We start from the raw sequence: 12,777 nt of genomic DNA, 5'->3' as shown, positions 1-12,777 counted from the left end.
TCTTCGGGTACCCTACCCTCTTCCCTGGGTTGTGAAAAAGCCAGAGGATGTGAGCTAGGGTTTCTTTCATTCCCTTATCTCAAACCGCTCAATAGCAATAGATACTTGATGAACACCGAGCCTAGTGCCAGGTGCTAGAAGAATCAACAATTTTGTTCACATTTATGAAAAAAGAAGCTTGCCAACTGTAAACCCAAATTACCAGTATTCTCAGACTGCCTGTGACATTCCTGGCAAAAGGGTCCCAGATGCTAGTGTCTCCATGGTTACCCCGGGGGAGTGAGAGTTGTTGTGCTATGGGGCGAAGTAGCCAGGCAAGAGGAGACAGGCACCCATGTGCTCCAGGCCAGCAAAGCACCCTGCCTGCTCTGCCTCCCAGCCATGCAGGAGCTTTATCCGGTTCCAAAATCCCCTTCCGGCCGTGAACAAAAGGGAAGCCGATTAGTCAGGCTCTCTCTAGGCAGAGCTGCTCCAAGCTGCAGCTCATAAGCGCAGAGTGAGACGCCTGCTCCCAATCCGCTGGTCTACAGAGGTCATTGCGAGCGCACAAGCAAAACCCCCGGCTAGCCATGATCCTCTTGTTTAAAAATACACTTGGCTTGAGGAGTGCTTATTCATAAGGGAAGTTTCTAGAAGATGTGTCTGACCACAACCAGGAAAGGCCTCCTGCGTGTCCTGTCAGGGATGCTTTCCTCTTCCTGCGAAAGCTCTTCAGCTTGGTTTTCAGACACATCACTTAGGGACCAACACATTCGAGAGACAAGTTTTAAAGGAGAGTTACCGCTCCAGAAGGGGCAGCAGCTGGACATCTCTGGGGCAAGGAGGAGGTGGCAGAGGCGGGAGGGAGGCAGAAGGGTCACTTTTGATGTTAGCTTTCTAGAAAGCCAGCTGCCTTTCTTCTCAGTTTTAACAGCCAAGTGCCTTAGAAAAATCTCAGTAGAACTGTCCTGGGGCGGGGGGGGGCACGGAGATTTGGGGGGCTGTTGGCTATAGCTCCCTGAGACACACATATGCTGATGTATCCTATAGCCAACTTGATTGGACTGAGAGGCACCTAGGAGACAAGGGAAGTAGTTTCTGGGCGTGTCTTTGGTGGCATTTCCAGGTGGGATTAGCTTAGAGGGGAAAGCAAGCCCCCCACTGTGGGAGTTGCCATCCTATAGGCTTCAGACCAAGATGGACTAAAGAAAAGAAGAAGGTTTCCCCCTTAGCTCAGACTTTGCCTCTGCTTCCTGGCCTCTGTGCCATGAGCTCTTGTGCTTTGGCAGGCCCCCTCTACCACAAGGGGCTGAGACTGAGTCTCCAGAGGATTTGGGAATGAGGTAAAGGCAGGGGTGTGGCTTCAGCCCTAGACTTTCATGATCTCGATTTAAAAACGACCTTTCTTCTTTGTTTCCAGTTCAAGATGCCCTTGCCTGTTACACTTGTGGAGTTATAGTCCGTAAAACACAGGAAGGATCAGTCAGGGTGACTTGGGACTCCTAAGGTGGAGAGACCAAAGGGTGGACAGGAATTCCATGCAACTCTGTGAGTGTTGTGTATGAGCACATGTGTGTGTGTGTGCGCGCGCGCGCATATGTATGGGTGTGTATGTGTGCATACATGCATATGAGAATTCACATACAATTTCATGTGTGTGGGTATGTCTGTATGAGCATGTATGTGTATGTGTGTTTGCATGCATGTGTATATGCATTTTTGTGTATAAACATGTATGTGTGCATGCACATGTGTACTTGCATGAGTGTGTGTGTCTGCGCGCGTGCACGCATGTGTGTGTGTGTGTGTGTGTGCGCATCAGCTTTGTGGCTGCAGTGAGTGTCCTATCTTTGGGAGGAAGGGTTTGCTGGGGATCTGGAGACAACTTCTTCTGAGGTCATACTCAAGGACAGGTCTTTCCACAAAACCCTTAAGAATCTCTCTCTCTCTGCATGTTCCTTGGTAGACAGTCTATAGGAGTCTTCTGCCCTTGTATACGTGCAAGCAGGTAACAGCCGTCTTCAAATGGAATGGAGGAAGACTTCTATTCACTTATTTCAAGATTATTCTCTACAGGAGGCAGAAATCAAAGGTCAGAAAAGGAAGAATGGCCCTGTAGGGAGCCAGTCTTTTCCAGAGTGTCCCCTGGGCTGAGTGGGGACAAGGCTGAGAGACAGGCAAAGCAGAGGAGACACAGAAACAAAGCTCCTCACAAAAGTCAACATGGAAAATGAACTTCCCTTCCTCTGGATCTGTCCCTAGGCTCTGACGAACTGGCCTTCAGTGGCTACGGTCTGGGTGAGGCCCAGTGCATGCCTCTGTGTGGGGAGGACCAGCGAGGTTCCTATATTGTCTGATGTCAAGTGTTCCCCCTATTGTGCCTCTTTTCCTCATTTTGCAAGAGATAAAAAAGGACCACTAGGCCAAAGCCCATCCCTCCAGAGCAGACGGAATTCCGGGTGTCATGGTTTCCAGAAGGGAAGGCAATCTCCCTGTGGGGTGTAATTACATCCCTGCTTTTCGCAGAAGAATAGTTTATGGCTTAAATGCTATTAATTGTAAGCCATTCTGTTTCACGGGAAGTTGTTCATTGATAACTACCCAATTAGAGTTATTTTGCAATTAGTCTATTCACAGTAAATTTACTGCAAAGGGGAGGCCACGGTGCAGGAAATTAAAGCATCGTGGGTCTGGTGTGCCATGTGTCTTAAATGCCAACTCCATTAACCAGTTTGGAGGTCCCTGGAGGGCATGCCACCTTCGCCAAGGCAGAGACAGCCAACCCCGCAGGCAGCCCCAGTGAGCTCACGCTAGCTTGCAGACATTTCAGCACGACCCAGGAGAAGCACGGGAAACGCTGAAGGCTGCTATTCGGTGGTGGATGACTGTGGAGTAAGCGTTAAGGCTCATATCTGCGTAATGTGCAGCAGTGACCAGGTACATTCACTTAACTGTGCAGTCTTTAAACCCTCTGCGATGAATAAATACAACACCAAGGCACAGAGAGGGCAGGCAACTTGCCGAAAATCTCAGAGCTTGCAGAGGAAGTCTGAGATGCAAATGCAGGCACTCCAGTCTGGCACACATGCCCCCCCATTATTGCCACAGGCTCCCTGTTTCCTCAGCTGACACCCTCCCTTCTCCTTCAGACTGTACTGAGGAGAAGGGGGCACACCTCTCAGGCAGCTAAATTTCTTTGGGGTTTGTATAACTCAAGCTGAAGTGAGAATCTGTTTCCCCCCTGAAGACTATCAAACTTGTGGAAGCAGACTCAGACTCTTCATCCTGAATTCCAATACCGGCTTTGCTGTCTGTTAGGTGGATGCCTCCACCCAAATCCTAAACCTGTCTGAGCCTCAGCTTCCTCAGAAAAGGATTCCCGGAGATAGAACAGCACTGACTACGGATGATTCTTAGCGTAATGATGGATGACGTACGGCTTTTCAACTTGATAACATTGGGAACGAAAATTCATCCCAGCACTATCCTGCTTCCCCCTTTCACTGCAGCATTTACTACCTTACACAAGGCAGTCAACACATTGTCTTAATCTAAGCTTTGTTTTTGTTGCCTTTGACCAACCATAGGCTCAGAAACTTTCTCAGCACATTTAAGGTGGACCAGACTATACTACAACATTCCATAGGTCAGATGTATTGCATGTCTTTTTGACTTCATGAAATTTCTACCTTAAATTAGATGCCCTGGATGGAAGCCTCTTGCAATCTGGAAAGCAGTCTGAATCCACTGGAACCTAACCAAGTGCATTGATGTTTGTGTATTGTCTCTTAAGATCTGTGATAAAGATATACAGCCCAATGACCATACAGATTTGCTACTTGGCCCTTCAGGGAGCAAGCATGCAAGCTCTAAGCGTGACAGGAGCCGTATTACCTTGGTTCAGACTTCCAAAATGCCCCTGCCTGGCACTGGCTAAGAACAGCTCTTGGAAACATTGCATTCCACTTAATTATTGCTGCACACAAAGTGCCAAGTGCAATCAAGAACACAGACAGGAACCACCTGGACCACACGGAGGCTTGGGAAGGGAGAATCTTCTAAAATCTGTCTATTGAACAGGAAGTGTTGCATAGATGCATATTTGCTGCTACAAGCTCAAAAGGTCACGCTGAACTTGACTAAGAGGGAATGTGTGAAGGCCATGTTAGCCTTCCTTTCCCATCTTTCCTTGGGACACTTGGAGCTTGGGACCACAACCCGTCTAATAAACTGTATGGATACATAGAACCATGAAGAGGTGTCCCTCAGGATCCATGGGGATTTGGGAACCAGACCCTATAATTCCCATATCTAACAGTGTCCTTTCTCTTAGATGAAATGGTATGGTGTTTGCTTATATCCTGCACATCCTCCTCTATGCTTCAAATAATCTCTGGGTGACTTATAATTTTTTATGTAATGTTGGGGCTGTACAATATTGCATACGTAAAAAGCCTACGTCTGACAGAGTCTAATTTTTTTCTAATTTCTGTAGCCTGTAAATTCCAGATAGCTATGAACACAGCACAGCACATCTGCAGACACCGAGATCATATCTGCTAAAGGGAACAGGTCATATGATACTATCACATGTCATGATTTTGTCAAACTTTCTTGATAGCAGACGGCAGGAGTTCAGAGTTCCCAGACAAACCAGATCTTGTGGTCAGGGTTTGAGGTGCAGTGTGGCTATATTCAGAGGGCCTGAGAAGGCAGAGAGATGGGGCCAGGGACAGGAGAAAGAGACCTACCTTCTAGGGGACAGAATCGAGCCACCTTCTCTGGCATCAGCAGCCCCAGCTTGTGGCGACAGTAGGTTTCTGCAATCTCCTGGCGACAATGCTTGGACTTAGCGCGGGTCAGTGCTGAGATGGCCTCCTTGCCAGAGATATCACACTTGGGGGCCTGGTCAGACTTGGTTTCGGGGGACCCACCACCACCACTCTTCCTGGCATGGCTGTGTCTTGAGAGATCCTTCCCTTGGCTACTGTTGCCTGTGGCTTTCTCCCGAGGAGGCAGCACCTCCTTGGGGCCTTTCCCCAGGACTGACTGGCCCTGTCGTTTGTCCTGGGCATCCAGCTTTCTCTGCAAATGCTCTTTCTGCCTGCTGGGGGGCTTCTTTGCCAGCTCTGGCTGGTGTTTCTGCTTCTGGGTCCTGGGGGCGAAGTTGCTGTTATCCACATTCTCAAAGTCCTTGGGGACTGAGTTCTCATTGTTGCTGTCGGTCCGAACTTTCTCTTTGGGACGGTGAGAGAAGTAGCCATCCTGGAGGATTAGAGAAACAGAAAATTGTCACTGAGCCATGCTGGTAAGCAGGCTGGCCCCGAGAGGGTGGCAGGTGGAGAAGCCCGAGCCAAGACTGCCATTCTTCTCTCTCATTGGCTCGGACTGTGGAAATGCTTTTCTCTGAGTACTAGCTTCCCACTCTGCTCCCACAAGACAGCCTCTCCACGCTCACAGTGACCAGGACAGTGACTGCAATTCTCCAAGATCCCCTCCTCCACTCTCCTGTCTGGGGAAAATTTCCCTCTGGGGTTCTGTTCAAATGGCAGCAGGAGGTGCTGCTATAATGGTTGGAATACAGTAGAGCTGGAATCCTCAGGATCAAAGCATAAAGGAGACGATATGGACCAGTGCTGTCTACATTGTGTATATTTTATATATATTGCATACATTTTATACATGCACACACTGCCTAAGGGCAAGTAAATCTATCTGTGCCTATAAGAGAAGATAGGCTTGGGCCGCTGTCAAGTCCATAAACAAGACAGCGTGCCTTGTTATCTTTTAATTTACTTTAATTTAACTTGATTTTTATCCACAGTGCAGTCAGTGCCAAACAAGCCTGGCAATGAGTCTCAAGAAAAATGCAAACCTGTGACCTTTACTTCCCTAGCTGTACTGGGCTCAAGACCATGGACCTACCCATCCCGGGAAAGTGCCCTGTCATGGAGTTTTCGTGAGCAGTCATATTCCACAGCCCTTTTCAAATTTTGCTTTATTTCACTTTTTTATTCAGAGACCAAGTCTCCCCAGGTGGGCCAGGCTGGCTCTGAACTTTCTAGCTCCTCCAGCTAATTGTTGATATCAGGTGCTGGCACTGCCCTCAGGATAGCTCAACCATCTCCTCAAGAGATGCGGTTACCATGGCACCAGGGACTCAGGGTGCCCACATCCACCGTCCCCCATCTCAGCCGCTACGGGATGTTAAAGTAAGAGAGAAGGAGGATGTTTGCCTTCTGGAATGAATTGTCCACAGGCACTTGACAGCTTCTAGAGCATCTGTGTGAGGCAGGGTGAAGGAGAAGCAGGCGTTTCCAGAGGCCTGGGAACTCCATCCCTCAGAGTCTGCGCTGTCTTCTGTAGTGACCACAGTCCTGCCTCACCAGCTTCCCTGTATTTTCTCCTTCGAAATTTTTATTTTATTGTTGTGGGAGTAAGGTTTCCAAAACATGGAAAGAATTATGAGACCGACCTAATCAGCCTCCCCCTCCCGCTCCGTTTAAAGACAGAATCTCACTATGAAGCTCTGGCTGGCCTGGAACGTGCTACGTATGTATATGCTTTAGGTGGACACGAGCACAGTGCCCTTGAAAGCCAGAAGAGGCTATCAGATCCCCTGGGGCTGGAGCCACAGGTGGTTTTGGTGTTTCCAGTATGAGGGCTGAGAACAGCGTCATTTGAAGAGCAGCAAACTCTCCTAGCTGCTGAGCCAACTCTCTGGGCCCTCGGCTTTCATCCATGATGCTGCACATCACAAGAATCTTTCCTTAGGAAATTCTGTATAATATCACTGTATATGTATGCCATATCTACTTTATAAATCTGTCTATCAGTGTAGTAAGAGGCAAACAGGCCTCACTTTCTCCCTGCTGAAGTATTCAAATCCTCTATCTCCAACCCCCAAGCAAAAACAAAACAACAAAATAAAGACAATCTAGGAGCAGGACATGGTGGTGCGTGCCTGTAATTCCAGCACTTGGGTAGAGAAAGGAGGATCACTGGACATCCATGTTTAACCCAGGGCACATAGTAAGTTCTGGACAAGCCTGAGCTACATCCTGAGACCCTGACTCAAGAATGACAAATCCTACCACTGTGCAGCTGGAAAGAAGCAGGAGGATTGCCGCTGCAATATCAGTCTACAGCACAAACCCTGGACCAGCTTGGGCCAGCTTGGACTACGGTGTGAAAAGAAATCCTAACTGGAAATCACAAAAGACAGACAAAAATCCCAGCACTGAGAATGGAGGGTGAACACGAAGTTCCCACTCCCCAGCAAGATGCTATTTACAGTTGGTACCTGCTGGGAAAGGGGAAACCAGTTTTCTCCAATTGAGTGTTAGCCACAATCCAGAGAAGGCCCTGTGCCAGTGGTTCTCAACGTTTGACAAACCTCTGTCTCCAAAAATATTTACATTATAGTTCATAACAGTGGCAAAATTTCAGTTATGAAGTAGCAACAAAAGTAACCTATGGTTGGAGATCACAACAACATGAATAACTGTATTATAGAGCACTAGGGAGGCTGAGAACCAATGCTGTGCTCAGGAAGAGCTGACCAATGTAAATGTATTACATGTGCTTTGTTTTGTTTTGTGGTGTATGTTTGTGTACTTTTTGTTTCATTTTGTCATTTTTAATTTGATTTTGTTTTTTTTTTTATGAGATAGCAAGTAAGAGAGAGAGAGAGAACATGAAGTTGTCTGAGTAGGGAAGTAGGAAGGATCTTGGAGGATTTGAGAGGAAAAGAATATGATAAAACATTTAATAATAATAATAATAATAGTAATAATAATAATAATAATAGGTACAATGTCTCATGCTTGTAATCTCAGTGCTGAAGTGGCAGGTGCAGGGGGAGGGCTACAAGTTAGACCAACCAATCTGGTCAACTCAATTAGGTACAGATAAGTTTGGATTACACAAAGAGACTGTCTCAACAAACTAACAAATCCCTGGGCACCCAACCTTGCATCACATCCCTTGAAGATGTTCACAGAGTGCAGGGCCCCAGAGCAGGACCCTCATGCTGTGTCCCTAAAGCTTGGGGACACAGGGAAGCAGGAAGAGTAGATCTAACCAAGAAGAGACTAGACACAAAGAGGCTAAGCAACTGAGATAACAGTACAAAGTGACTCCGACTCATTGTACCTCCTTCCTCATCTGGAACACAGATATGATGGTGTTTACCTTGTGGGTATTTGGTGAGGGTGAATATGCTGGAAAATTATGGAAGATTCTTCCTATTCACTCAAAGTAGGGGGGAGAATAAGAGACTAGTTAATCCAATGCCCAGGGGCTGGAGAGATGGCTCAGGAGTTAAGAGGACTGCAGATCCCAACATCCACATAACAATTCAGGTATTCAGCAAAATCTGTAATGCCAGGTCCTACAGGGAGGAGACAGGAGTACCTTAGGGCTTGCTAATGTCCTGCTTAGCCAAGAAAGAATGAGTATCTTGTTCAGGGAAAGACCCTGCCTCAAAGGAATAGGGAATGAGTGACAGAGGACACTCAAGACTTTCTCCTAGCCTCCCTGTGAATGCAGAAGTCTGTGCACCCACAGCCATGGCTTTATACGCGCACACACACACACACACACACACACACACACACACACAGGCACAAATAAATCTTCCAAACTGTTTTGTCTTAATTTGCTGCTGTCTGTCTCTACTGACCTATACATCGGTTACAATTTCTCCACTTTGAAAGGCCATGTCCCTTTTATTCTTAGAGAATCCAACACTCTCACCTTGGATTATTTATGCAAATACAACCCTCTGACTTGTTTTTATTTTAATGTACTTATTATAATGATTGTTCATTCAAACATTTGCGTGCATCTCAGAACTTCTAATTGCTCTTGCCTTGCCGTCCCTCAAAGCTGTTGCTAGAATTCATTTTTATTCCAGATGAATAATTAAGTGTACAAATGTCCTCCACCCCCATTCAACCTTGGGCTTGTTTAGAGTTGATTTTGATCAGGTAGAAAGATGCAGCTGCCAGACTCCTACACACACACACACACACACATACACACACACACGTCTTTTTCTATCTTTCTTTTGGTCTCTAATGATCAGACTTCTTTTAGTTCAACCGAATCCCAGGCTCTGGGTCCTGTTTCTCAGAGCTGAGGGTGGTAGCTGTGGCCTCCTCCTCCTCCCCCTTCCCTTTCCCCTTCTCCTACCCCTCCCCGTGCATTTAGGGATTATAGTCTTTACTTTCATTGCTTGTGTGGAATGAGCACTGGGTGGGGAGAGGAGCAGACATGTCTTGCTTTAGTGACTGTATAATTTTCTCATCTGTAATAGGATGGGTCCCTCATGGGTTTTAGTAAACACTGTCTGAGTTGGTTGTTAATCAATATGATTGACTAGTAAAGTTGTTTTTCAGCTCATTGCACACTAATCTGATAAAGTTTAAGAGACCAAGGATGGCTGCTCTGAAGGATACTGGTGCCATCCCAGACATAGCCCAGATCACTGTCTTTAACGGGATGTTGGTGTCAGAGGTCATGGGTCAGGCCACTGAGTCTGTTGATGATTTGCTCATCTTGCAGGCTTCTCTGTATGCCTGGACTTTGGATTCACATTCTTTTCTTGACCTTTCAGAAATTCGTAGAGGAGATAGAGCCTGTGACTAATGGAAAGAAGCTGCTATTGAAGATGTTTGTTGAGGGGATACCATGGATTTGGACCCCCAAAAGTTCTGAATGTGTTCAGAGAGGGAGGCCTCTGAGACCAGTAGGCCCTCCATCCTTGACTAACCCCTCATCCTGAGCCTTTTCTTCATCAAGGCCTCAACATTGGTTTCCAGAGATTGGAAAGATTGCAAAGTTCCATCTGCTCAGAGCTGCCTTTCCATGACGGGTCTAGTCCCCTTCAAGTGCCTGTCTTAAAAATCTCATGGCTAATTGGTCCAGTGGCACTGGCCTGTCTTCCTATCTTCTCGGGGGAACCGATAGAAAGGTTATAGGTTTTAGGTTATAAGTCTAAGGTTATAGATTAGGCTTTAGAGTGAGTTCAAAGCCAGCCCAGGCAACTCACAGAGGCTCTACTTCAAAGTTTAAATAAAGAAATTGTGAAAAGGGTTGGAAACATAGCTTAGTAGAAGACAGATAGCCTACGATGTACAAGGCACTAGGTTAAATTTTTGACACCATAGGAACCACAGAAAGGAAGGGAGGGAGGGAGGGAGGGAGGGACAGAGAGGAAGGGGACAGAGTGAGGGATGAAAGGGAGGAGGGAAGGGGGGGGAGAAGGGTAGGGGAGGAAAAATAGGGAGAAAAACTCAAGATATGTCACCCATCTGAAAAAGCAGGACACTGACTCTAGCCAACACATGGAAACCAGCCCTGTGCCCAGCTGGGAGTGAAGGGACTTAATGTCCATGCGCACCAACCAGAGGCCAGGTGAGTTTGCCGGGATGACAGGAGTGTGCCACCGACACTTGTAGAGCCACACAAGCTGTATGGACACTTCTGGTGTTTCGGGTGTTTCCCTGGTGTTTGAAACTGTTCGGTTTCCTGCCTGCCCTGAAGCCTGATCAGCCTGCCTCTGGCTGCTTTGCCCTCTTTCCAAAGGCAAGATCACCGGATCTGCCTGGACTGCTGCCCCAGAGAGAATTTCCTCGGGGCTAAAGGCTGCAGAGGCCAAAGGACATGCTGGCTTAGAGCCCGTGCCTGTTCCCTCTTCCCAAGACCACCAAGACCCCGGGAACATCTAACCCTACACTTTCTAGCTCTTTCTATGTCACAGACAAGACAATGCTGCATACACAATAGGAAAGGAAAACAAAGGCCGCAGAGGGAGAAAGCGGACGCAACCCAGAGTACCGGGAAGTCCCAACACAAGCTGCTTCATGCCTCCCTGCACACCCTACAATCTTCCCTGTCAGCCTTCTCTTCCTCCTTCTTTCTAATTTCCCTTCTCTTCCTTTTCTTAGATTCTCTATTTTCGCAGGCTTGCACCCAATTCACGGTCTTCCTGGCTCAGCCTCCATAATATTGGGATGATCTGACTGTGGCAGTACACCTAGATCCTAGAATACATTGTTTAAAAGCCGAAATGCAGGAGACTTGGGGAGATGGCCCAGCAGGTCAAATGCTTTCCAGGTAAGTGTTCCCCAGAACCCAATGAAAAGTCCAGGTATAGTGGTGCCTGTCTGCACTCCTGTGCTGGGGAGGCAGAGAGAGGCAGATCCCTGGAGCACACTGGCCAGGGAGTCTAGTCAAATCACTGAGCTTCAGGTTCACTGAGAAACCACGTTGCCAAAATAAGGCAGGAAGGAAGACCCTGGCCATGGATGTTGGCACTCCACATGCGCACACACACCCACAAGCTGAATGTGTAGCCATGGGCTCAAGTCTGATTAAATCATTTTGCACTGGGGTTCTCTTTATTTTGAAATCAATAGATTCTTAACTCGATTATCCCAAAAAGGTCACCGTGTAAGATGACAGTCTTGTCAGACTCTAGCACAGGACCCAGGCTCAACTTGCCTAATAGTCCCAGCAACATGCACTCCAAAACAAACAAACAAATGAAAGAATCTTAAAAGATAGGTCAGGGGTTGGCAGAAGTCCAGCCACATATCTGTCCATGAAATTCCCCCTGGAAAACACTAAAGGGGATTTCCTTTACACCTGCTTCTGTTGATTATGGTGTCTTCATGGCAGAAGGACAGAACTTCAGACAACAGAGAACACAGGATTCTCAAAGCCCTGGTCGGCTTTCTGCAGGCAAGCAGGCTCGACTTCCCATGAAGAAGCAAAGGCCAAGATAACCAGGCTGGGGGGGGGGGGTGTCACTGGGAGATCACAGGCAAGGTCTGAGCCAATGAGAATCAGATGTCAGAGACTGTTGAGGCTGGAGACCCTCCCACACATGATGAGAGCCATGCCCACTAGGACATGGCACCGAAAATCTTTATGTTGGCACCTGCTTACATTCCACGGAGGTGGGGGTGGGGATGCTGGCAAGGACACCACACTAGTCTGCATTGAAACTGCCTTTTCTGAGTTCCAAACCAGTTGCAGAAGTTAAAACCGGAGAAGCAAGCTGGGAGGGGGAGGGTGGCTGGAGGGAGAATTAACAAGGAAAGGCTTTCCAGAGAGAGAGGTACAAACAGTGGAGTTATGAAGTGGCCTTGCATCACACAGAATGGCCACAAGCCCTGCAGTCTGGGTCCATGGCTCTTCAAAAGCAACATGTGTTTTCAAATTGATCCCAGGGGTAGACCCCATCTCTGCTGATGCTCCTGGAAAATGGCAGCCTGGTATGTGCCAACCTTTGACATGCAGGCTCATCAACTGATGTCAGCAGGAATACCTGCCTGGCTGCCTCAGATTCAGTTCCCTGCTATCTCCTGGCCTTTTCTTTCCCTGGCCCCAGGCAGATTTAAATCTCAACACCCTATTTGCCTCCAGGGTCATCTTTCTCTGGGTTCCTTCCTTGGCCTCTCTTGCTTCAACCTCTGCATATCTGCTCAGTCCCAGCCCTCACCCTTCTCCACAAACTCCTACCCAGGTCCCTGTGGGACAGGCACTTAAGGAGACAAATGGGTCTCCAGCAGATGAAAGACATCCCTATCCACAACTCATCCTTTGCCTCTGAGACTCCTCCCCCTCCCCTTGCCACAAGTGGGTGATAAATGGCACGCTGGTGAGCTCATTACCACAGCCTCTGAGGAAATACTCCTGAGGCCTGTAGCATCAGTGAAGGAAGACACCTGTAAATAAAGAAATATAGAAGCATGCACATGCACACACCACACACACACACACACACAC

General features: G+C 47.6%; 1 protein-coding gene across 1 annotated transcript in view; it reads right to left on the bottom strand.

Annotated features, from left to right (window-relative positions):
• The window catches only part of Xylt1 (xylosyltransferase 1), a 286,652-nt gene that overhangs the window by 113,803 nt on the left and 160,072 nt on the right, over positions 1-12,777 (bottom strand). The window contains exon 3 of the mRNA NM_175645.3: positions 4,731-5,244. Coding sequence (NP_783576.2) covers positions 4,731-5,244 — 514 coding nt within the window. The remainder of the gene's footprint in view (positions 1-4,730; positions 5,245-12,777) is intronic.

This window comes from Mus musculus, chromosome 7, assembly GCF_000001635.26.
Source record: "Mus musculus strain C57BL/6J chromosome 7, GRCm38.p6 C57BL/6J".
In the NCBI taxonomy this organism is placed as follows: domain Eukaryota; kingdom Metazoa; phylum Chordata; class Mammalia; order Rodentia; family Muridae; genus Mus; species Mus musculus.
This window is presented reverse-complemented; position numbering and strand designations above follow the sequence as displayed.